This window comes from Alligator mississippiensis, chromosome 7 (assembly GCF_030867095.1).
Source record: "Alligator mississippiensis isolate rAllMis1 chromosome 7, rAllMis1, whole genome shotgun sequence".
NCBI classification, from domain to species: Eukaryota; Metazoa; Chordata; order Crocodylia; family Alligatoridae; genus Alligator; species Alligator mississippiensis.
Window position 1 is genome coordinate 36,476,743 of NC_081830.1, and position 26,210 is coordinate 36,502,952.

General features: G+C 46.3%; 1 protein-coding gene across 2 annotated transcripts in view; it reads right to left on the reverse strand.

Moving 5' to 3' along the window:
• Nucleotides 1-754: 754 nt before the first annotated feature.
• The window catches only part of LOC102566361 (ovotransferrin), a 28,344-nt gene continuing 2,888 nt past the window's right edge, over nucleotides 755-26,210 (reverse strand). Inside the window, exons 2-17 of one of the 2 annotated variants that reach the window (XM_059730809.1) lie at nucleotides 23,934-24,106; nucleotides 23,317-23,419; nucleotides 21,271-21,459; nucleotides 20,523-20,655; nucleotides 20,117-20,172; nucleotides 19,219-19,391; nucleotides 18,904-19,075; nucleotides 16,685-16,839; nucleotides 10,716-10,809; nucleotides 9,898-9,936; nucleotides 8,760-8,900; nucleotides 7,418-7,559; nucleotides 6,230-6,294; nucleotides 4,764-4,948; nucleotides 2,081-2,267; nucleotides 755-986 (exon numbers count right to left, since the gene is read on the reverse strand). In XM_059730809.1, coding sequence (XP_059586792.1) covers nucleotides 949-986; nucleotides 2,081-2,267; nucleotides 4,764-4,948; nucleotides 6,230-6,294; nucleotides 7,418-7,559; nucleotides 8,760-8,900; nucleotides 9,898-9,936; nucleotides 10,716-10,809; nucleotides 16,685-16,839; nucleotides 18,904-19,075; nucleotides 19,219-19,391; nucleotides 20,117-20,172; nucleotides 20,523-20,655; nucleotides 21,271-21,459; nucleotides 23,317-23,419; nucleotides 23,934-24,106 — 2,045 coding nt within the window. In that variant the 3' untranslated portion in view covers nucleotides 755-948. Of the gene's footprint in view, nucleotides 987-2,080; nucleotides 2,268-4,763; nucleotides 4,949-6,229; nucleotides 6,295-7,417; nucleotides 7,560-8,759; nucleotides 8,901-9,897; nucleotides 9,937-10,715; nucleotides 10,810-16,684; nucleotides 16,840-18,903; nucleotides 19,076-19,218; nucleotides 19,392-20,116; nucleotides 20,173-20,522; nucleotides 20,656-21,270; nucleotides 21,460-23,316; nucleotides 23,420-23,933; nucleotides 24,107-26,210 lie in introns of those variants that run through there. The other variant, XM_059730810.1, reaches the window with a different exon arrangement.

Genomic DNA, 26,210 nt, shown 5'->3' on the forward strand with positions numbered 1-26,210 from the left:
TAAACCAAGGTATAAACATTTCAGAGAACTCTAACACTGGAGCCTGTGAGTAAATAGCATGCATTTTAAAGAGCATTACCATGTAGAAGTAATTCTCACGTCATGCACCAGACCCAGCCAGCCTTTGGAGCTTTTTCCATTCACATTTTCCATCCCCTGAAGCCTCATTCTTTGGCTTCAGACCTCTGAAGCCATCTTCAAACCCTCTGTCCTTGTTTGTATGCCCTATGCTTTACTGTGCAACTGGAAAGCAGAGGGGAATTGAATGTTTTCACAGGAGACCTGGGATTGCTGAGATGACTAGGCCTGGCAGTCAACGTGCATGTTTCTTGCATGGGATGTATCAATATTTCAGTACTTTTAGATGTGTGGATAGGAGGGAGTTGGACCAGATGACTTCCTGAGGTCCCTTCCAGCCCTACTTTTCCATGAAATGTTCTTGTAGAAAAGCAAGCTATCCAATTTCTCCATGCAGCGAACGGTGCTTGTTTATACAGCCCTCCAGTATGTAAAATGCAGGTCATCTAGTCCTAGCAGAGACTTCAACTGAACAGCTCTGATTAGTTCCACTTGAGAACTGGGCCTTGGATCTGAACAAGTCCCAGAAGTCTGAAACATAACTGTGTGTTAGTACTTCCAGAAACATGATGGGTGCATTGAAAACCAAATCTGGTAGCTCTTACTGCACTGTTCTTTGTATTTAATAAGAGCAGAAAACCTCCAGAATAGTCCCAAATAAATCACAGCAGGCCCATTTGTAAAATGTCAAGATTTTATTTCTAGTTCTGATGACAGCCAGGAATATAAAGTTGTATGAAAAAAAAGCCTAACCCCTCCTCATGATGGTGAGTTAAAGGGAGAGAAAGAGATGGAAGCAGGGGGTCCCCAGGAAGTGCTGAGAATGCTAGGAGGAATGAACTTTCCTGGTTTTGCATCCCATTGATTGGATTAATGAGACTGGAGGAAGTTGCAGAGCTTCTGGAGTTCTATAAGAGGAAAAGAGACAATTAAAACAATAACAGCAACTTAACCATAGAGAAAACACATCATGGGCTCACACATGCACTGTGCTATAAAGAGCTCCCCCAGTCCCACCAGAATCTACTCTGGCCATGGGTTCTTCCAAGAGGAAAGGCCATGGGGGAGGGTGCAGGAGCACTGAATGGGCAGCAGAGATTTTACAGCCGTGTAGCTCATCTGCTCCTTCCACACAACAGTTCCACATAAGGGATTAAATATGGTCCTAATTCTGGCATCCAATGGACTGCATGTTCTCAAGGGACTTGTCATGACATTATTTCAAATCACCACAGGTCACAAGTGGTCAAAAGTCATTGCCATTCAAAGAGTATATGGTGGACTACACTAATTAGCAGCGTGGTGGGGTTTTTCTGTCACTGGGTTCTCCTGGTGTCAAAAAAACTGTACCAGAAAAAAGCAAAAGGACACACATGGTGGCAGTGTGCCCCACCCGAATCTGGAGCCTGGCCAGCCAGAGCCACGCCCCAGCTCTCAGCCAGCCTCTGCGCACCCAGATCACTGCTGCTGCAGCCCCGGGAGGCCTCGAGAGTCCCAGGTAAGGCTGCTGGGGCCAGCCCAGGTGCCAGCTCCAGCCTCCCCTACCCCACCTGAAGCAACACTAAATATGTGCCACTGCTATTTATCCCTAGGGAAACACATTATGTTCCCACTCATGGAGTGCACCCTAGGTGGCCACCTGAGAGGAAAAGTCAAGAACTGCAAGGACATAAAAAACTGAATTAGAAACCTCTTATCTTAAGAAGCAGCTCCTACAGAACCAGATTGGGCACACAAGCAGGATAGGAAAGGCTCTATAACCATCTTCCTCCTGTAACTGTGTTGGGAACAGACCATTCCTGTGCAGCGCATTGAGCAAGTGTACAATCCATGCAATTAACTGTTTCATATATATTTTAACACTAGGGGTTTGTCCTCATTTTTGTTTGGGGAAAAAAAGGGACAGGAATACTTGCCTACAGCTCCAACTCCCTACATACTGCATGTCTATAAACAAAGAAAGCCATTTCATCTATTTCTTATCTAAGACTGTTACAATTACCTGATGGATTTTGCTTATTGAGATTAGCAACAGAGTCAGTGTACTGCTTTCCAAGGAATTCCTCGTAGGTTGTATCTTTAGGCACTTCAATCAGGCACTGGGTCTTGTCTTTGAACAAAAGGTCCTTGGTTTCAGACTCAAACAACGCAAAATCTTCATCTGGATCTCTTTCACATCCAAACCGTGTCTAAAATAAATTTAAAATGCGCACATAAAGATCACCTAATGCAAATCAGACCATGTAAGAGAAAGATTCAGAAAGCTCTTTCACCAGAAGTGAACATTTAAAAAATATTTTGCATGTACCTCAAAATGACCTCTCTTTGTCATCTAAGGGCCCCCTTAGCAGAACAGCCCAGTAGATCTACTACGGATCTGCAAATCTGATTTCCCTGGAAGCACCTAAACTCCAGAGCCTCCGCTTTTTTTCTACCTTCAAGTTCCCCAAGCACCTAAAGTTCTGCTTCAGCACATGCCCAGAAGTGCTTCAGTCTTTACAAGTCTGAGCACTCAGTGCCCATCTCTCTCCTAAACTTTATTGGGATACACAAACCAGATGTATCTATAGCCCTCTTCCCTGGAGGTTTCATTCCATAGGTATTTTTGGAGAACGTTACTGGATTAAACCTGCAAAAATTGCAAGTGGATTTTGTACTAAAACATGTTCAGAGAAGAAGTTGGCAGTGGTGATGTGCACCCCCCACCTCCCATCCCTTTTGTACAATAATCTTAGAGCAACAGCAATCACCCAGCAGGAGACCTTGAGCCAATTCCCTTCTCTACTTGAGGGGATTTCAGCTCAGTATCACCTACCTCCCAGAAAAGCACCCTAAGCACTAGGCCACAAGTTGTCTGCAATTTGTGTAGCAATGCCACTTTGTAGACAAAGAATTCAACATACATTGGGTCAGACAAAAAATACAAAAAGGAGCATGGCCCCCTAGCCTTATGGCTAGAGCCATCACATTTGGGGGTGGGAGTGGTGGGCCTGGCTTCCAGTCCCTGCTACAAGAACTGTTTATATGTTTTATACAAGATATATTTTATCTGGTGACTTCTGAGGTAAGGATTTGTTAAGGAGATATCTTGTCCTGAGCTAACTAGGGGGGCTGTTAGGAAGGCTGAGGCAGAGATGGAACTGGGACTAGCGACCTGGATCAAGGATAACAAGAAGTCCTTTTTTAAATACATAGCGGGTAAAAAGAAGGTAGAGGGTAGCGTAGGGCCTCTGCAGGATATGCTAGAAAATCTGGTGGTCACACCAGACGACAAAGCTAACCTCTTTAACAATTTCGTTGCCTCCATCTTTTTGAGCAGGGACCGGGGCATCCCCCACACTGGGATACCCAACGGACCCAGGGGAGGTGCTGTCAGGCCCAGGGTCAGTGAGGACATAGGGAACTTCTGGTGGGGCTAGATGTGTTCAAATCAGCAGATCCTGATGATCTCCACCCCAGAGTGCTGAGGGAATTAGCAGAGGACATTGCGGGACCCCTGGCACGGCTTTACGAGTACTTGTGGTGCTCTACCAAGGTGCCGGGGGACTGGAAAAGGGCCAATGTAGTTCCCATTTTCAAGAAAGGGAGGAAGGAGGACCCAGGAAACTACAGGCCCATTAGTCTTACCTTGGCCCAGGAGAAGCTCTTTGAGAAAATTATCCAGGAACACATCTGCAAGTTCTGGGCGCCACATTTCAGGAGGGATGTGAACAGCAGGGTCCAGAGGAGGGCCACTTGCTTGATCAGGGGGCAGCAAGGCAAGCCCTACGAGCAGAGGCTACAGGACCTGAACCTGTTCAGCCTCCACAAGAGAAGTCTGAGAGGGGATCTGGTGGCCGTCTACAAACTGGCCAAGGGTGACCAGCAGGCTACAAGGGAGTCCATGTTCCCCCAAGCACTACTGGGAGTAACTCTTGGAACAACATCCATAAGTTGACCAAGAGTAGATTCAGGCTAGATATCAGGAGGCACTACTTTACAGTCGGGGCAGCTAGGAGCTGGAACCAACTTCCAAAGGAAGTGGTGCTCAATCCTACCTTGGGGGTCTTCAAAAGGAGGCTAGAAAGTCACCTAGCTGGTGTCGTTTGACCCCAGCTTTCTTTCCTGCCCATGGCAGGGGGTTGGAATTGATGATCTACTCAGGTCCGTTCCGACCCCATCAACTATGAAACTACATAGTTGGGATCAAATCAAGCAAGCTTTCGAATGGCAGACATTCTTCATCGGGTCTCTGATTCCAAGAAGCCAGGCACAGCAAGAGAAGCACAGTACAGGGGAAGGGTTGATAGAAATTATCAGGGGTAGTAGACACACAGTTAACAGAAGAAAAGAAGCTGATTAGGTTGTGGATTTTCCACTGTAAGATTTCAGTATGTTGCATGTTACAGTAGTGTGAGAGTGATGTTGTACAACACTCTTCCACTACCATAAATGATCCCTGAAAGAGAAACTATAGTCAACATCCTTCCTATGAATACACCTAAACCTGAGAGGCAGGTACAGGACAACCTGTTTCAAGAAGCAGAATAGCTATAGTTACCCATGCCTGGATTTGAACAGTATGTGGCTTTTCTAATGGGTCTAATGATTTATGTTACTTATGCACGACTGCAATTGGTTCACTGTAACAAACTAAGATGTAGGGTACAAAAACCAATAGAATACACTCCACCCACAGCACAGACCTGTTGTTCTTGGAGTATGTGATGGACGAGCTCTATTTTATCAGGACGTGTCATCACAGCGTGGGTAGGAGCTTCTGCCAGATGACAATCTGCATATTCTCCAGGCTTTGCCCGGGTCCCATCAAGGCACAGCAGCTCAAATTGGTCTGCTGTCAGATCTTTTGCCCAGTCAGCTTTATTGTTTCCTTGAAAAGAATTGGTTGGATAAGGGACTGTGTTGTTATTCATGCTCTGAATATACCCAGAACACATCCACAGCACTGAATTCAGACAAAAGTATAGCAAAAGCATGACTAGAGGAAGAAGGGGAGTGTCAGGTCCCAAGCCCTGCTTTCAGGATTATTATGGGGTTTTTAATCAAATGACCAGAGGTATACTTGGGCAGTTTTGTGCCCTGGGTGGCAGTAGTGCACAGCTGCAGCAACCAGACCAGCAGAGACCGTGACTGCTATTTTTGTGCATCCACCTAGACCAGTGCCTGGGACTGGTGCCCTGCTCCCTCCCATCCTTAGTTACACTACTGCTAATGACTGTCTAATATAGAAGCAATCCTGGAAACAGGGCTTAGAACCCAAGAGTCATTCCCCCACCCCACAAATGACTATCCCAACGATGAGGAGACAAGAGTTGAGTCAGCTTCTTTCAAAAGTCCTTCTATGAGAAATGTCAGTCAGCCTGGCTCTTGCTTGCTCTCCTTCTGACTCCATGACAAATGTGCGTGGCTCAAACCACAAGAGTGGGCTCTGCTCAGCTAGGCTTCCTCTCTCAGGACAGGACCACATTCTTCCAGATCTGAGGGGGATGAAGGATCCAAATGTGTGGCTCTGAATAAGGTGCTTAGGAAGAATAGTTTTATATTTCTAACAGTATTGCTTCATCTTACTTCATTATTATTGTGCTCTGTGGGCCCAGTCCAAAGCCAACTGAAGTCAGCAGGAGTCTTTCCAGCTCCTGTTACAGAGTTTATTAGGAAAAAATCCAGACTGGTCCCTTCAGCACATCCAGTCTTGGCTTCAGCATGTTTGAAAATCAAATGTCTGGTCTCAGGAGGGTGATTCAAAGAATGGTGTTTGGCACTTTGGGTCACTGTGCAGTCATGGGACTTATGCACCTCTGAAGGGTGAATCAAAGGTCCGGATGATGAGTAAGGTCCGGATGTTTCCTAACAAACTCTGGAACAGGAGCTGGCCGCTGACTTCAGTTGGCTTTGGGCTGGGCCCATACAGCACACTAATAATTAAATAAAATGTAGTAATACTGTTAGAAATACAGAAATGTTCTTCCTAAGCAACCTGGTCAATAAGGGGGCCTTTACACCAAAGGCTTCCTCTATTCCACAGCAATTTCAGTTCTCTGTAACTGCTGACAGACCTAGCTCCTCAACCCCTGCAGCCAGCCTCTCTGTTTCCTGGCTGCAGCTTCAAGCCTCTGATGGACTCTAACATCAAGGTGAAATAATCACATACCCGCAGTGTTCTCTGTAACAGTTGTGTGCCTGACAAAGGCAACATCCCCTTTTTCCACCAGACACCTGTAAAATATAAGAGAAAAGCAAGCTGCAGCTATTTGGAATTTTTTGCCCTCCCTAAAGATCTAATTCTGACACTAGTCATGTTTCATGAGCCTAATTTGTGAGCATTTCTAGATCTGTTAGAAGGGACACAATTTTTTTTTAAGTAGCTAAACTGTTACCTCCCCACAGCAGAAGCAAATCTGTTTCAGCACATATCTTGTTTCTGATTCTTGAATTTATCATGAAACACAAAAGTTGTCCAAAAAACAGCTTGTCTTATTAATATTAATCACTATTTTATTTTGTCACAGGCCTTCATTTGCCGCTCTCTGAATCCTCCTTCAGGGTAGATGCCTGGATGTACATGTAAAAAGATGAACTTCCAGCAAAAGTACTGTAAGCCCTGAAGCACAGCTGGGTTGTGATAAGTTCCTTGCTGTTTGATAGCACAGAAGTGATATTGTAGTTCTGATGGTCCCAGAAATACATGAGGCAAGGATTTGTGTGCGTGAAATCTTTTATTGGAGCAACCGCATGGTTGGGATAGACTTAGAAAAGCTTTTAGGTATCCCATACCTTTTCTTAGATACTGAGGCCTGAGAAAGGTATACTGTGGTACCCAAAAGCTTGCCTAAGTCTATCCCAACCATGCAGTTGGTTCAGTAGAAGACAACACCTCCAGAATCCTTGCCTTTATTATTTGATGGTATCAACGCACAAGTTACTGCCAGGCTGAGCTCATGCCCAATATAAGCTCCTTAGACACGAGCTATTGTTGAAAGGGTACAATAGGGATGGACGCTGGAGTGGGATCTGCCCCCTCACATTTTCTTCTGGAATCTTTGAGGAGAGTTGAGGCAAGATCCATTGTTTTCCCTTTCAGTAACTGGAAAAGTTATAGCAGATCCCCAGTTCGGGAGTCCTCTCCTGTTACCACTCCTCTCCCATATTAAGGAGCAGTGCTATTGAGGTATATAGGGTGCATGGAGTGGAAGGATGGTCTCTACCAGTTAGGGCCTGAAGGCAGGCAGTGGGAGGTAGTGGGGAGAGGTTAGGATTTCCAAAGCACTCTCAGCAGGTACAGGGCCCTCACTACATTCCCATGGCAGGAACATTTTGGATTATTTTTTGAACTACCTACCGGAAAGCCCCAGCGTACCCAGCGTATCTGTCAGCAGCTGAGCACTTGCCAGATGCCCATGCCCATGCCCCTGAGCCAACACACAGCTTGCAAAATTGTGAGCCCATGGGAGACCCAGGAGCACAGCCTTCATTGAAGGGTACTGAAGGAAGGAATAGAGAACACCCAGTGAGTAAAGTGGATTTGTATAGAATGGTTTGCATAGGGATGATCCTGCCTCCGGCAGGGGGTTGGACTTCTGGAGGTCCCTTCCAGCCCTCCTTCTTCTCAACTCTACGATCTCCCCTCTTGCTCTTGCTTTTCCCTGACACATTATATTACTCAAGCTAGTGAATAGTTATTGTTCAGCCTTAAAATAATTTAAATTATTTTAAAACCAAATTAAAATAACTTCATGAAACTGAAGAGGCATTTTCTTAAATTAAAGAATGGATCATTTCTGTTAAAAAAAACCAACAAAACAACAACAAAACCAGAGCTTCCCGAGTTACGAATTGTGAAACCCACAGTAGAAAAGACACATCTCTACTACAGGAAGCAAACCATGTGCTCCAGTTTTTCACTATAAGAGTCAAAGGCTAGCATTTTCTACATGTATATTTTCAGGATCATTTTAATACCTCAGACTACATTGGTTGCATTAGAGGTTGTACAACCACAAAAGAAAGATGAGTCCTACCCCAGTCTGCGTAATGTTTTCAGTATAAAAAATGACAGAGATTTCAAAAAGTGAAAGATTTCAGTTGGGACTCTACCAACATGGGGGATGTTTTTCATCTTCACAGAGGAAGTCAGGTCTATCACATTGGACCCAAATCAATGTTCCCCTAGCCCAGCACCTCAGCCTCCACCCATAATTGCTACTTCTGTTGCATATGACATTGCATAATTGCCACTTCTGAGTAAAAGTGGAAGACACATTCCAGTATGCAGCTGTTGGGATAATGTGCCAACAGGAAACGTTTCTTCCAAACTCTTGCCTTTTCCTTGATATCATAACTCCGGATTGTCACCTTACACATATGAGCATTCATTCTTTATTCACGGTCTATGGACCCTGCCAAATAAATGAGCTGAAATGCTATATCCAAGTGCTGACCCCATCAGCATAAGACATATTTAAGGCATTCTCAGTGAAACTTCACTGGTGGGAATTTTCAACAAAAACAGCTTTTCCCACTTCCTCTCTCCCAGCTAGAAACCTCAAGTCACCAGAACCTCTAGGGCCAGAGAAGAGCTATGGGATGATGCTTTTGTTCTCTAGCGGTGGCCTCACCTAAATCCCTAGAGCCAGCTGGAACACAAATAGCTCCTGGAGAAGGGGATACAAAACGTGACTCACCATTAGGGTAAAGCAAGCCCATGGGGATATTCCAGCCAGCTGTTCTTCCAAGCCCTGTGTGACAGGACTTCGTACCCTCCAAAGCCTGCCATGTGATATTTCGGTTGGATGCCTTTACAACAGCCACAGCAAAATATGTACCTTTCACAAGAGAGAGACAAAAGGAAGGGAAACAGGAGATCGAGTGATGCACCTGAATGGACTTTGAATGTTCCAAGCTGTTTCACACCTTCCTTTCTTTGAAGAAGAAACTGCAGATGGGAGCGAGGAGAACATGTTGTGCCACTAGAGCATCTTCCACCCAAGGGCCACTGAGCACTCTGCCGATGAATGCAGTTAGCCCCACAACACCATTCCAATGTTACTTAGGGTGCAGACTTTCAACCTGTGCTTAAAGAGACCTCAGACACAGGCACCTGACAGAGCTGAGCATTCGCTATGGATTTCCCCATTATTCACTTCTACTTGGGCTCGCACCGGGGCTGAACCCAAGACCACCAACATTAAAGCTTGAGTCCCTACTAGTTCCAATAAGGTACTAAGCATTAGCGGGTTTATAGACATCTGCAGATAAGCCGATAGGGGCAGGGGGGTGGTACATAATACACCAGAGACTGTGATTTGCATAAACATTCTTGTAACCACAGGAATCACTGGTCTAGAGCAGATTGTGCTCTGGGTCCAAGGTTATTTCAGAGGGAGACAAAAAATTAAGAGTGTGGCTTAATCCATTCTGTCAGTTGAACAAGTCATTTCAAAGGCTAAGTCTTTTCCTAACTCCATTTATTTATATCTTTTGGGTAATTTAACTTATTGCTTCCAGTGCAAACTGCCTTCTCTTTTTTTCTATGCCTGCTGCATTTTATCTGAGATGGAGTTTCCAAATGACTGGTTAAATTAGAACCCCATGGAGTTCATTCCAGTTCTCCATAATCAAAATAGCTGAGAAGAGTGGAGCTGGTTAATTAGTCCACCTTTCAGTTCATTAAATATGTTGGACAAATGATTCCAGTAGTGATATTTCTATTCAAAACTGGCCATTTATTCAAACCTTTGGCTTTCTGACCCATGACCAAATTATTTATTTCAATGTCATCTATGCCAACAGTCAGCTTAATCCTTTGTTAGCAGCAATTACCTTGCTTTTTCGCTGGATGACGGCATTTCTCTTTATCACCTGAAATGGAAAAAAAGGGGGATTTCAGAGAAAGCAAGAGTAGCTCAAAAGCAAAAATGCAGAAAATATTAAAACAGGTTCCCTGGACAAAGATTCTATTCACAACAAGGGTTGTTCAAGAGTGTGCTGACAAGTTACTCTCCAAAACAGCCTTCAATCTAAAAGGTGTCAGGAGCAGGTGATCTAAAAGCTGCCACATTCATACAGCAAAGAGCTGCCCCTACCCTTTCCTCTGGCAGAAAAAAAGTGAGTTGAAGGACAGTGACACAATGCTTATGATGAATTCTTTGCATAATTAAAGATTACTAAATGACAGACAACACTAAGAGTCAGTGGCTCCTCTGAGGATTCCTTCACATCTGGTAGGACAGTAGGAACCCTTACACAATCTAGGCACAGCATAGGCTGAGTGTACCCAGGAAAGACGGGCAATGGAACAGGCTTGTGCCAGCCCTCATCACACAGCTTCCACAGTAAACTTAAATGCCTGGGAAGAAGCAGTGGGTTAAATGGAGGAGGGAGGCAAGTGTGGTCCAGTGTGAAAGGAGCTGCAGGAGCTTATGCACTGCTTCAGGCCCCACCTGCCTCTAGACTTTGGAGGCTGTTAAAGTGAAATAAACCCACTTTTACCCACTACTCTTTCCAATAATGAGGCTCTTAGGGCCAGAGTAGAGAAGTAGGGGCAATGACTTTCCACAATTCAGAATGAAATAGCTCCTTCTGTCACCGTAAATTCCTAATCAGGGATAAGCCTGATGGGCAGTCTGTATGGCACTTACCATCATAATATTCCCCAAAAGCTGGTACCAAGCCACATGTGCCAGCTGTGTAGACATGTCCTCCATCCAGACTAATTGCATCTGCTTCACCTTTCTGCAGCGAAAACAACTCTTCAAATATGAGGTAAAGTTACTTTCCCCCAGGCAGGGCTTTTGAAAAAAGTTGCCATAAAAGAGGTAGCTTGTTATCCAAAAGAAACGGTGACAGTTAAGACCAAGACACTAGAATTTTGTGTCTCCAAGATTTTTTTTCCTCATTAACTACAGTGACATTAATTTAATTGAAAGCTTAAATTGCATCTGGGTTAGTCGGGGCTTCAGGATAATCTCTGATACCTCTTTGCTATGTTTAGTACAGCAGAAACATCATGATACTGAGCCTGTCACCTGAACAACTAACAGACTACCCAGCCACCCTTTGGAATTGCCCTCCTTGCATGAGGGTAGTACATTCTGCCTATTCTGAATTCATGAGAGAGGAAATGCCCCCAGGGAGATGTTACTGGTAAGCAGCTCTTGCTCTTATTGTGTGGGCATCAATGTACCCAAACCAGGTACCATGAGTAATACAGCTACATTAGCAGCTAAGCTGAATATACCCTGCTTTGCAGCAGAGCTAATTAGCCTATGTACCACCATGCTAAGATAGCTACGCTGCTTCCAGTTCATTTAGACATAGCTTGAGTATATCTATATGGCACTTCAATGTGCCATGGAGACATGCTTTGAGTTTGTCCCTCCAAAGGGTTATGCAAATAGTCTCTGCTATGTTGTAGCTTGTGAATCTCAGGACCATCTAAAAGCCTCATTTCCCATGATAACAACACTGTGCATTGCCAACTGAATCATCAGGCTAGCCAGGGGCAAGGTTTTAAGTTGTTACTACCAAAAAGCCACATGCCAACAGGACCACAGGCAGTTTGGCAAATCCAGCATCTCAGCAAATTCTATATGGGGCAATATACTCAACAGGTGTAAACTGGTGTAAGCCAGTGAAACTACGCTGATTTACACCAGCTGAGGATGCGATGCACTAAATGTAACCGGGGAGGATCCAAAGGGGCCGCGCTGGTGCACTCATACCCCTCTTTGATTCCCAATTCACCCCAAGTTTAAAACCAACTGCTTAGCAGTGGCAGCAACATTTCTAGTCAGGCAGTGCTGGATAGTCAATTGACTTAACAGCTCATTATAATCTACCTGATCTCTTCTAAACTCTTCATTCCACAGGTGTTAACAGCCCTCTCCTTTTTAATGGTCTTGATGTTCTGCCAATCAAGTTATCCTTTGTTCTGCAATTCTGCGGTCTGCTAGCTTCTCCTGGTAACGAAGCTCCTATTTCACAGCCCTGTAGATTGTTTCTAACTCATTGCAATGAAGTGATATTTGTTTTTGTTTCCATCTTAAACTTAATAATACAGCCCTAGGCGTCTACAGTACTAGTAAAGCTTTTAGTTTCTTTTTAACTGGAGAAAAAGTGTTGTTTTTATATGTGATGATGCACCTCACCATCTGCACCCCCCTTTTCAAAACTCTAGATCTGCCCATGAATGTAGCATGTCATGTGCTTGTTTGGACACCAACAACTCATTTCTTCTTCTGTACAGCTCTTCACAGAGTAGACACACAAGTTTGTCACTTGGAGATAGACCTGACAAGTCATGGTTTTCCTGACTTGTAATTAAAAAAACATTATGAGTATTACCGCTAAGAATTTTTAAAAATTCTTATCCTGAATCAGAACAAAAAGTCACAACTCCAAAAACTGTTAAGCAAAAATCTGAAAGAGTCCAAACGCAACCTAAACATCAGAGCAATGACTTTGAAGTGTTTCATTCTAACTTGCGCTATTTTTGTTTAATATTGCTATAATTAGATTACATTTTCTACATGAAAACCATTTCAAACCAAAACATTGGAAGTTTAATATCAGAGACTATCACAGCAAAATAGCTAAGCAATTTCTAAACTTTTTCTAAACATATGTTTTGTCAAGAAGACCATCTCTATTCTAGTGAATTGACATTTCCACAACACCCTTTCCTTTGCTTTCCTCCACTGCAAATACTTTTTTTTAACCCCAATTTTCCAGCCAGTTCTCCTCAATGATAGGCGTCATGACCCAAAAGTCTGATTTTTTTGTGTGTGCTTCAGCACTAAGAATTATCCCCGTGGGTTTACAACTTCATTGCACGGAGGAGTTCTGCTGCGCAGAGAACCCGCGTGCAAAGGAGTGTTCCCGCCACTTTGCAGCTATCTTTGCAGGGTGCATTTCCCTTTGCAACACAGAAATGCACGGTGCAAAGAGTTCCCGCTCGTCGTATGCAAATTCGTGCCCCACAATTGGCTAGTGCTAAATTATTCACACGTGGCAGCTAGCGATTGGCCTGCTAGCCGTATAAGAGGCTTGAGCAGTTTCCGCCCAAGCCGAAGAGGACTCCGCATCCATCTCGTGGGGACTCTGGGTGTGCACGGCAGGGTAATAGAAACCCTGTGTGTCACTCAGAGGAGTTTGGCGGCCTGATCCACCGCCCACCTCTTCCCGTCTTCGAACGGAGCCTACTATAAGACGTAACGACAAGTTTAATGCGTGCTTGTCCTGGACATCCGGAGTTTTGTCTGCGTGGAGCCTAGCAAACTCCACGTGTGTTCGTGTTTTCTGTTGTAACCGCAACTCAAGCAAGTTCTCAGCCTGCACCACGACCATCTCGGTGTAAGTAAACAATCTTAAAATCAACCGTTACGTGTCTGTGCCTAATTCTAGCTCGGCGACCTCCCTCTCCGACCTGGCCTGCCTGGGCTGCTGGCCGCAGCCCGCGTGCAAAGCAACGAAAAGGGCCCGGGGTCTGACCCGGCCCGCACATGGCGACGAGGATGGGATCGGGATCACCGCGGCACATGGCGATGGGATCAGGAGAGGGCTCGCTGGAGTTAGAATTAGTTGAGAACTGCCCTTGGAGAAGTGGGAGACGCAGCGTAGCAAGTGTCGGAGAACTGGAGGCGCACCTCGCGTACCACCGGGCGGGCGGAACGGGCAAGAGATGTGTCCGCGGACACCTTTCGTTAAGGGGAGAAGAGGGAACTCCAGAAGTCGGAGCCCTAGAAGGGAAAGAAGTATATCTTCACCCCGCGGTGTTCGGGTGTATCATGGGCGATGAGCGGGTCCTGTATAGGCCCCTCGATGCTGTGACCCTTGCTGAAGTCGACCCGGCGAGCGCAGTAAGCCCGACCCCCACCCGGGAGTGTGTCCGTTGCTCACGGTGTGCCCGAGAGATGGGAGAGACGATGCCAATCGGCTGGTTTTCCCCTTGCATGGTGGTGCCTAGACTAAGGAGTCGAGAGCGTCCTTCCGAGCTCCGCGAAGACCCGGAGACGGAGGACCGCGCCGTAAATGAGAGAGTGGTCCTACGGTGCGACAAGGGGGGAAAACTAAATGCAACGTTTCAAACTGGCTGATTTAATGAGTGAAACTTTAAGCTTAAAGACCCAGCTGCATATGGCCGTTCGGGCGGTCGGAGAAGCGGCTGAGAAAGGGGATCTTGAAAAGCCCCAACAAGATGGCGAACAATGACTACAGCTCCGGCAGAAACAGCAACAGCAACGATAACTCATGAGGAAATTGATCAGCCTGCAGTACAAAGCAGCCCAGTCATTGGTCCGCAGAGTGCAGTTCATGTTACCACCTATTATGCTCGTTCCAGAGCTGAACTGCAGAATTTGTGTAGAGAATCCAGGATCCGACCCGAAGAAACTCTGGCTGTGTGGTTGGGATGTCTGGTCATGGAGCTTGGGTCTGACCTCCTGGACCAGGAAGAAGCAAGCTTCTTGGTGAGACAAGCTTCATGGAGTAGGGGACATGTCACCGACATCGACATGGTGGCGTTTAGCGTCCACTGGCCTATTCTGATTCCAGCACTTGTGGCAGAAGTGATTGAACAGAAGGCCCACGCATGGCACGACGGACGACCAGAGCACACCGGTGCAGAACAGCTTGTACTGGCTATTATCGGAGTTTCGTATTGCGCCTGGAACCCAAGAGAATGCACGTTGGGACTAACACCGCTCCAACGAATGCGACCATGGCCTCACCGTCACCTGTGAGACCCTGGAACCGTTCCAGTGACTCTCGACAGCATAGATAGTTGTCTTAAGGTTTACGGGCAAAGAAACATCGTGGTTTTGCGAATTGTGCTGAACCCACTAGTCGATCATCCTGTGAGTAGTCTCCTTCATCAGTTGTCAAGACTGCGCGTCCTAATGGAGCCAAGACTATCCAGTGATCGGGAGTGTCAACGCCCGACTGAGGCTCAGAACACGAAACACCACGAATCCGAGCGTCCAGTATTAGGCCAGAGAACGCAAGAGGAGAGATACATGTTTGGATACCTCCTGCAGCGTTCTGGACTTAATAAGAGACAGCTTCGGATTTTAGGAGACGCGGGACAATGGCAGCTAGCCTACGAGTTAGGTTTTCACTATCTAGAAGAAGGCGATGATGACTCTTCGACAATTTCGTCGAGTTGCTGAGTCGGAAAAGAGAAATAGCTGTCTAGTATAAACCGTGTTTACATATTTGTATTTAATAAGTAATGATAAGTTTAATCAACTGCATTATTGTGCGGTCCTGTGTGATTTGTGAATAACCATTTTGAGAGAGTTCTTTTACAGATCAGGGATTCAGAGTGTATGGTGGAGAGAGGCCCAAGAGGGACAACATCACTGAAAGGAACGAAGGCCTGACGCGCGATTCCACCATGACGCCCACCGAAGTCATGATCATTCAGTTTTTTGTTATGAATGTAATTTTATGTATATGTGTGTGTGTCGGTTATTATTTGATTCGATCCCTTGAGGACGAACTTTTATTGTTGACTGATTTTGTTTTTGCTCGTTTAGTTTCGCGAACCATTGACAGAGCTGTTAACAACCCGGATGATAGGTTTGAAGTATAATTCTATTGTGCCTTCAGCAAGGGGGGATGTCATGACCCAAAGGTCTGATTTTTTTGTGTGTGCTTCGGCACTAAGAATTATCCCCGTGGGTTTACAACTTCATTGCACGGAGGAGTTCTGCTGCGCAGAGAACCCGCGTGCAAAGGAGTGTTCCCGCCACTTTGCAGCGATCTTTGCAGGGTGCATTTCCCTTTGCAACACAGAAATGCACGGTGCAAAGAGTTCCCGCTCGTCGTATGCAAATTTGTGCCCCACAATTGGCTAGTGCTAAATTATTCACACGTGGCAGCTAGCGATTGGCCTGCTAGCCGTATAAGAGGCTTGAGCAGTTTCCGCCCAAGCCGAAGAGGACTCCGCATCCATCTCGTGGGGACTCTGGGTGTGCGCGGCAGGGTAATAGAAACCCTGTGTGTCGCTCAGAGGAGTTTGGCGGCCTGATCCACCGCCCACCTCTTCCCGTCTTCGAACGGAGCCTACTATAAGACGTAACGACGAGTTTAATGCGCGCTTGTCCTGGACATCTGGAGTTTTGTCTGCGTGGAGCCTAGCAAACTCCACGTGTGTTCATGTTTTCTGTTGTAACCGCAGCTCAAGCAAGTTCTCAGCCTGCACCACGACCATCTCGGTGTAAGTAAACAATCTTAAAATCAACCGTTACATGTCTGTGCCTAATTCTAGCTCGGCGCCCGCCCTCTCCGACCCAGCCTGCCCGGGCTGCTGGCCACAGCCCGCGTGCAGAGCAACGAAAAGGGCCCGGGGTCAGACCCAGCCCGCACAATAGGAAGCAAATATATGCTTTTATCCCACAGTAGGCAGAAACTAACCCAGAGTAGCTTAGCTGTCAGTGAAGGAGGTGTTAAGTTACCATTGGACAACTTTCAACAGCAATAGGGCAAGAGTACGAATACAGACAAATCACCATGGAGCACTTCCTTCTCCAACAGGATAAAGTACTCAGATGGCCCCATAAACCTCAGTTGGTAGGTGAGTGGAGAGACCAGGAGGAAACACCCTTACCAAGATCTTGACAACGCAGTCGTCTAGTTTATCTGCTTTTTCACAGCTCACACTGCCTTCACTCTTTGCACTCCATGCATCACATTTGACCGTCTCATATCTTCCTATTGCACACCACTGTATCTTTCCCTTTCTGGTCTCAGGAATGAAGTACTCTAGAGAAGTAAGAGAAAGAATAAGTCAAGAGGTTAGTTAAACCAGAAAGTCGCAAATGGGGTGACTTCAGGGAAGCGGGGGGCTGCTGTCACGAAAGTTACTGTCCACACATTTCCCCCGGCTGTTCAGTTCGATGCTTTTTTTCGGTCCAATTTTGGACTAGTGGGCTAGAGACAGACATTGAAAGAGCCTGAGCTTGAATTGATTCAATCTTTGCAGGTTAGTCTAACCTGGTGAGGCTGAAACAATTTGAAACCAGAAAGACATTCTCTCTAGACTGAGGAAATACTGTCTGCAGCAAACTGACAGGTGAGCAAGCCAGCCCGCGGCTGATAACAGTCTTTATTGCCAGATTAGCAAAACAATGGCCTCTCTCCATTACTTCAAACTTCTTAAACAGCTTACCAGCTGACCTGTGATTAGCTCCAAAAACCCTAAGCATTCACTGTTCTGTCTGCTTATCCCAATGGAACTGGAGAGACACACACACAGACACCTCCTGGCATTAGCTAGCATACCACATGCCTAGGGTCCATGGGGCTGCCATGCTGTGAGAGATGGGAGGGAGTGAGAGGGGACTTCCTGCCTGAGCAGCAGGGGCCAGGAGTAGGGCAGGGAGAAGCCGGATAGACCCTGCTGTGTCTGCAGTCTCTGCCAGAGCCTTACACAGCATTAGCTACCATACCACATGCTGGCTATAGTCTCTGCTGTGGGAGAGAGGAGAAAGGGATCCCTGCTTAAGCAGGGGAGGGATGAGGGGGCAGGGGTCACAGGGAAACCAGAAGACACAGCTGTGCCTGCAAGTCTCTGCCCGAGCTGCAGCCAGGGAGAAGACGGGAGGGGCCAGCCCTGCTGTGGAGCAGAGAGCCCCCCCCAGCCCAGAGAGCAGGCTGGGATGCTGGGGGAGTCTGATTTAAACTTAAACCAGCAAGGTGTCTGGGACGGACATTGCATAAACCAGTTTGACCCAAATCAGGTAAGTCTGATACCACATTCAACCAGGTTGATCTCAAACTGGTTTCAGCCATTTTCAAACTGGTTTATGTGCACTGAACATCTGTTTTCTTACAGGTTTCAACCAGTTTCTGATTGCTTAATCTGGTTTATGTGTAATGTCTGCCCCTAGCCATAGAGTACAGGAAGAGCAAGAAAGGAAGATCAATTACCAGGGCCTGGTTCTTACGTTGGTCAAAAGAAGATTTAGACACAGATTTCCAGAGACCTCCTGTGTAACACTAGCCATAGAATCTTACCCAGCAGTCCTTTTACTGAGGACAGTAACTTGTGTTTGACTAAGCATTTCCCAGAGAAGCATCTAGACTTGATCTGAAGCTTCAAGAGACGGGGAAGCCGCTGCTGCCCTAGCTCCACTTCAATTCCCCCCCGCCCCCGCACACACACACGCACACACACCCTAAACAGTCCCTAAGATCTAGGCCTCCAACCCCTGCCCTGCCATACACTGACCTGCATCCAACTGGCGGGTCTGCTCCCAGGACCCTGTCTAGTTGCTGGCCGGCCACATGTGTGTGCATGGCCCAAAAGCAGCAAGGGAAGAAGAGCTGCTTTCCCCCTCAACACCAGCGGCAATTAATGCACATTAAAAAAATTAACCAAAACCAAATGAACACATTAATCGCACATGTTAACTGTGATTAATTGACAGCCCTAATTTTAATAAAGATCTGCTCTTTATCATGGACAATAGCATGTTTCTACCCTCACAGAAAAGGGGAAAGCAGACAGAGAAGGAAACGTGCCTTTATAAGGAAAAACCACCCTAGGATGGTTTCTGATATAATGCAGCTCATGCAGAGCTAACAGTTACTGTGTGGAGTGTAGTACAATGTGCTAGGGGATGATGTGAGACTCCAAATTACTGCTCATTACTGCTGGGAATAGAGCCTGAGAGCTTGTGAATGGCAGTCCAACACCTAGATGAGGAGAATTTAAACTCCATTCCTTCAAATGCAGTGCCAGAGGCAGTGCTGCATTCAATTCATAATACACAACATAAATCCAGTTCAGAATTACATTGAATCTGGAACTCAATCACTGCTTACCTTCCTTGATTTTCTGAATAGCAGCATAATAATTCTGGCCCAGATAGAGCTGGAAATCCATCAGAGTAGGGATAGGCGTCAGCCCTGAAGCAGAGTCCCCAAAGAGCAGGTCCTTCCCGTGCTCAGACTTGAAGAGTTTGAAGTCACCATCTCTGCTCTTGCCATATTTTTCCTGTCTCAGGGGAGAAAAAAAAGAAGTCAGACTGGGGAAACTGGAGAGAGAAAGCAAGAGGGAAGAAAGTAGAGAGCAAGAGAGAGACTGTTAAGAGAGCAATTGGAAATGATGGAAAATGATACAAGAGAAGGGAACAGCACCTGGGCTTTGTTGAGGAAGTTCCAGATCTCATCAGCCTTGCCATCCACACTTCGAGCCACTACTGCATGAGCAGGGACTTTGGCCCAGAAGCACTTCTTGTATTCATCCACAGGCTTCCGGGTGCCATCCAGACAGAGCAGCTCATATTCGTCTTTTGCACTTGGCTCATTTTCTGGAAGGAACGCAAGTCTGTTGGTTATAGCAACACAACAGTGCACAGGGGCCTTTGAAATCCCTATTTCAAGAAGTACCCCTTAATATATTTGTCCTTAAATGAGGCAGAGAAGATTGGCAAATTCTTCATGCTTTAATCAAAAGACTCTCTCACAGTGGCATTCAACTAATGGATCCCTGTCATAATGGTAGCAGAGTCCCCTCGCAGATTTAACCTTTCCCAGAACCTGGGTCTCTCATGTTTAGTGAGGCAGTCTCCTGACTGTTATGTGCATTGACGATGCTGTCACTGCCATTGCCTTGCAATGCTGATTATGACACAAGATTCTGGTGTCTTAGTAAAATTGCAGAATTATGGCAACTTACACTAAGTGCATCAGTCGCCAGAGTTTGCTTGTTCTTGTGACTGTAATCATGATATGGGCATTTATGGATCACGCCAAGAAAGCACCCTACAAACTGATCTGATACCAGTAGCTGTGTTTGTGAACAAGAAAAAGCCCTCAGAATAGGAGGTAAATACTATACTAATTATGCTCGTTATTTTGTAGTCAGAAACATGGAAAAACGTGTACATTACTTCCCTACCTTCCCAAAGGGAAGGTAAGCTTGGGATAAGCATGGAAAGAAATTAAAGCAGGCATAATAAGACAGGATTCAGGGGTGGAGTGGCTGAGAGTCCTAATGTGAAAGCAGAGAAGCAGAATTATGTCACATCCCCACCTGAAACAGTGGTGTGTTTTACAAAAGCTACATCTCCAGCTCCATCTTTCAGACACCTAGGGGTAAGAGAAAACAGATGAACAATTAGAGCACTAAAATTAGCATTAGTCTAATGCTTATGCTTTGCACTGCCCTGTGCAATATACAGCTCAAGTCACGATCTCTGACTAAGTGTCTCTTGGGACCAGAGGAAACAGAGGTGGTATGTTCAGCCCCAGAGCAGATTTACTTTGGTCATTGCTCAAGAGAAATCCAACAAGATGGATACATTATATTAAAAATTCAGTCACATTAGGCAGCCCAGTTATAACACAGGTATCCCTCAAGTTAGTTAACGCATGAGGGTGCAGGGAACGGATACTGATCCTTTAAATAAGGGTCAGGATAAAAATAAACTTTCACTCACTGAAAGGCTCCAGAATAGCCAGAATAAGTAGCAGAACGAGAACATGGATCAGGACCAATGCACAGGCGACACAACTTGTCCATTTCTGTGGTGGCACCAGGGACACAGCTGGCTGAGAAGAATCCAGCCACATCTATGGAAGAAGACATGCAAAAGTTATTAATTAACTCAACCTTTGCCGACTACCCTCCCCCAAGTCCTCATAATTGTAGAGATTTGGTGAAGAGCTGTAGAGACTGGGGTTCAGTGAGGTTGAAGGAGAAAATCCGAGTGTGAGGACACGTGTCGAAGGGAAGGTTGTCTGTAATGAGGCCCATTTAAAAGGAGTAGTTTGGCAAAGGGGACACTGGAAGCCTGGTGCCCCTCATGGAACAAAGTTAGGGTTGCAGTGTGTGGCCCATGATGTAGGGAGGAAGGGCAGGCAGGAGAACCTTGGATGGCCAGACTTGCCATTTCCTCTGGTTTGTTTCAGGAGGGAATGCTATGCAGTGTTGCTATGTAACATCAACATCAACCTTAACTGATGTGGGATAGATATTTTGGAGTAAATGAGTATAGATTATGACGGGTTCCTAAGCAAAAAGATGTTGCTGTCATGGAAATGTCCATGTTGATGGAGGAATTGAAAAAAGAGAGAGAGAGAAATAGATGAAGTGTACATGGTTCACTTAGTTTCCTAATCAAAGCCCGTTCTTCCCACTCTCAAGAAAATATTATCACTATTCACCCAGCTCTTTTCCCAGCTTACCTTTCTCTATAGGGTCACTTCCAGGTCCACGCTCTATAATACCCTTGTCTACAAGTGTCCCAATGGGAATGACCCAGCCAGCAGCCCTTTTCAAGCCAGTGTGGCAGGATTTCTTTCCTCGAAGTTCATTTATTGTAAAGCCACTTCCTTTCTTCACCACAGCCACAGCATAATAGTTGGTGGTCGATTCTGCAAAAGGGGAAGGAAGAAAAGGAGGAAGGTAAAAAAAGTCATTAAAATAAAGGCACAAATGAACTGGAATTTCATTCCCCACAACTGCTTTTTTCCACATCTCTCAAAGTCCTGGGCACAGAGTGCAAAGCATCACCTTTTCAACTTCATAATACTCTGTCAAGACACAGTTTCATCAGGACTGGTTTGCCATGTCTGTCTCAATCCAGTTTTACTCACTGCAATGGGTACCATACTAAATGATCTATTAATTATTATTACCAGTATATGCACAATGTTTCTGCCTTCGCATTTATTTCACGCATGCATCTGCTGCTGCTAGTAGGTCCCACAGAGGTAGAAAATCCTTTTGATTTCAGCTGTCCCCTCAGTAAGGATGACTCTTCTGAATATGGCTTTGCAAGACTGGACTCTAAATTTGATCTATTAAAGTTATACAGTCCAGTATGTATTATGCATAGGTAAAGGAACTGAGTTCTAGAGATGAACAAACCTATACCTTCAAATATCCTGACTGTGATACCTTTTCATTCTCAGCCACAGCACTGAGAATGATCCCGTAATATTGCCATCAGCTTGAACACTGAACACTGTATCCAAACATGACCACAAAAATACAGGCCTGTATTATGGTACAAAAGGGGAACTGGGAGCTTGAGTAAGGATAGAGCTGAAACTGGTTGATAAAGACAGGAGTAGGGAAGTATTATAGTCAGAAGCAGCATAACTTTAAATTGGCATCTGTGATGGTGCCGTGGCAGGGATAGTTATCTCTTTGCACAGGCTGCGGTAGCAGTGTCACAGGCTGCTGCTGCTTCCACATCAGTTTCCCCGACAGTGGCTGGGGCAGTCGTGACAGGTCCCTGGGGGCTGCCCCCTCTTAATCAGCACACAGGCCTGGTCCCCTGATCACCCCTCCAGGTTGTGCCATTGACTGTATATCTCATTATCCTGTCCTTAGCCGTGCAGGATGGGGAAGGGTAATGCAGGCAGTGGGTACAAGCTGAACAGGACTGGTTCAGAAGAGAATGGGGTCAGGTCACAGACTCTCTGGAGGCCCAGCAGCTCATATAGCAGCAGCTTTAATTTTATCTTTCTGTTGGTTTATTTTCTCTTCATTTTGCTTGTTGATCCCCTGCCCCGGTTCAGCCTGCTCTTGCTACTGTGTTTTGTAAATGGCAGGTAACAACCACAGAGAATGAGACTCACCAGCTTTTTCATACACCATGTCACATCAACCTTTCCCTGCCATTGCAGCCCTGTAGTGCTGACCACAGTTCCACAGAGGTGATAGCAGTGAAATCATCACCTCTGTTCTCCTGTTTTTTGCAAAGACAGTATTTTTTTGTGTTACCAGTGTGTTTGGTGGTACAACACTAGTAATAAGAAAGGGAGTACTGTGTCTTGCCATCTCAGTGACACACACCTATCTGCCTACCTCAATGATAAAGGGGGGTGGGGGGAGAATTTAGCCTTCCTCTTACAGCCAGCTCTATCCCTTTGACATGAACCAAGTTCTGAGTGATCACCCAGTGTGAGGTGGTCAGGAAAAGCAGCTCTACCAAGCAAGTTCCCCTCATGCGGCCTAATGCACCACAGCTTATGGTTTTACTGTGCCTTCTGTAAATGGGGACAGCTCCACTGACGTCACCGGTTGATGATCAGTGTCCTAGGGAGCTCAGATACTGCAGCAGAATGTAACAGAGCTCACCTGTCCCTCTACATGGTGACCTGCACAGGATTTGTCCTCAGTCGCACGGCCTTAACCAACACCCTACTGACCAGCACCATGGTCACGTTGCCACCATTTTGCCATCACTTCACAATCTCAGGGTATGCTCTGTGAAAACACACCTTCACCCACTCCATGAACCTCAGCCACAATGGGCTTCAGCTTCTCAATGCCTGCCTCAAAAATGTGGCCACCATCAAGACTAATAGCATCTGCTTCTTTGGCCTAAAACACAAAAGACTTAAATTAATAAGGAACAAGAAGAAAAATCCTCTGCCATTCAGTGAGAGCAGGAACATGTTTCCATGGGGCCAGAAGACAGTGCGCATGGATTACCAGAGCTCCTCCTCTTGGCTAGATGGGGGACTGCTCTTCAAGTAGGGAGGGGAGATCATCAGTTATCTGAAGATGACAGCGAAGGCTTCAGACCAGACTTAGGTTAATGGGACCCAGTGGGGAAAGCTGTGCAGTGTCCAGGTCTAGTACAGTGGGGCCAAGCAGTCTGGCAGCAGTGCCACAACATAAGCCACACACCATCCCCGAATGCCACTCTGATCCCCTTCCTCTGCCTGATCTGTTGCTCTGCTTTCTGCTCCCTGCCCCATTCTCCTCGTGCCCTTCTGCTTTCTGCCCCCTCCCCTATCTGCCACATGGCGCACACAGAGACTGCCTGTGCCACTGGCAGAAGGCGTGTCAGGGGACGACCACCCCTGGTCTAGTCACATTCCCAGTTACTTACAGCAATGGCCTTTATGCACTCAGAGTGAGATCCTTTCTGTACACAGTTACATGGTGGGCTAGTAGTGTCGGAGGCCATGGCCGTCTTCATTTTGAGACATTTCTCTTGTTCTGGGTTAGATATTGTGCACCACTTGATGTCCTTCTGAGCTTGGGGGGCAGCAGGACATAGAGCTGTAGAGAGCGCAAAAGAGGAGTCAAAGGCTGACAGATACAAGTGCCTCACAGAAAGAAACAGCATTTCTCCCTACAGATGCCCCAACTATGGCTGTCACTGCCTACCTGCTCCCACCATCAGGGCTTCACCAGCTGACAGGATTCATGCACCGGTTTCATACATATCTATTTTAATCAACACAAGGGCTAACTTCAAACCTTCTGTAACCACACTGAGCATAGCTGAGTTATACCACAGATGGATTTGGCCCAGAGGATAAGGGAAGGTGTATTTTGAGTTTCAACTCTCTCCTATACCAGCTGACCCAGATTCAGATCAGCAGGAGATTCCTACTAAACCGCCTCACCCCACACTAATGAAGTGAGATCCCAGAGGTCTATGTTATAGAGGGGCCAGTCTTTCCTCTCTCAAGGAAGATGAGGACGCAGGAACACGATCTACCGTCTGTTACCCAATTGCCACCTTTGACTAACTGACCTCAGGGGAGTGACTCCAGGTTAATGGACTAAGTGCAGGGAGAGGTAAACTCCAGATCTTGGATAAACACATATTTCAGGCTCCTCCCCTAAGTCAGACTGCTCCCCAGAGCAGCACTTCTTTCCCTGCAGGGGAACTGCTCTCCCATTTCTCCTTGGTACTGCAGGGAGGGTGCTCCTGGCATGGAGAGCAAAATGAGGACCTATAAGAGCAGAGCCCCTTGGTCCTTGGCAGGGAAGGTCTTTCCTTACTAGCATGCACACCTTATGAGACACACCGAAGAGGAGCTCCTACTTTACAGATATTACGGGTGTCCAGCTGGGGATCTCCAGCTGCATGACCTTTCTCTGGCATGCTGGGTGGGAACTACTCTCCTGCAGATATCCTGAAGGGCCCAAGAAATGACCTTCCTTCCTGCCCATGCTGTGCAGTGTAGATGACCATGAGGGAAGCTGGGACCCTGCAGCATGGGGGGAGAGCACTGCTACCCTCAACCACTGCTGCTGTGCACAAGTTTACCTGTCCTGAGCTCATGCTCACATCAGGATTCATGGAAATCTTCATGGAAATGGAAAGACAAAGGTCAGGATTCAAGTTGTCTCATCAAGGGCCTCGTTGCAGACATTGCCCTGACTGACTTCAGGGCAATTCAAAATGACACTGCTACATGCCTGGGATCCCCATGCAGTCAGTGGAGACGAGGTGTGGAGAGTGCCTTCGCTTAGCCTATTCTACAGCCTGGTGATTACAGAGGGCTCTAGGGAAGGAGATTTACATCCATATCTTTTCAGGCTAAGGAGGGCCTGGAACGGAGGTCTCCTATTTCCTAGGTGAGTGGTCTAATCACTAGGCAATTGGGCGCTGTTCTGGAGCTGAGTTCAGGGCTGGTAATAAGAGCTAGATGCATTTTTTCCACCTACTTTCCCAGTGACTTTGGCAGATTTTAAGGGGCTACAACAACACTTCCAGTTGTAACAGAGCTTCTACAAGAGTTAGCTTCACTGCCTAAATCACTTCCAAGCACTTGCAGCAGCCCTAGTGTTGATGCCTAAGAAACATTGCTGTCCAGAATAAAGACACCTTATGAACTCAAGTAGTTAACTGAGGTATGTCGCTGATAACTTGGGGCCCATTTGAATTACTTTTTGACTCACTCAGTTCCAAATAAGCCCCTCATTTAGGCAATGAAGGAAACATTCTGGGTCTGATCCATCTGTTAAAAGGGTGTTTCCATCATTCCTCGGCAAGCACGCCCTCACCCCAAAGCACACCACTCCTTCAAGAAATATTAGACGAACAGATTCTTGGACCCATCCCATACTGAGCATAGTTTGGCTAAGAAAGAGCCGTCTTTGCAGCCACTTGACACTAGGTTGCTTGGAAACTCCCTACCTAGCCCCTTTTTCTCTTGCCCACATTCCTTCCTCCAGCTCAGGTAAGAAGTGACACAGAGCTACTATGCCAGCTTTATACCACCCAAAGTGTCTTCTTGTCTAGGGGACATTCCCTGGTGTCCTTTCAACTCAGCCTCACTGGAACAAAACCAAACAGCTGGAGTGGGGCAGAATCCGGTTCATGTTTGCAGAAACTTGGGCACTGGAGAAGGTAGAAATTTGCAGTGCA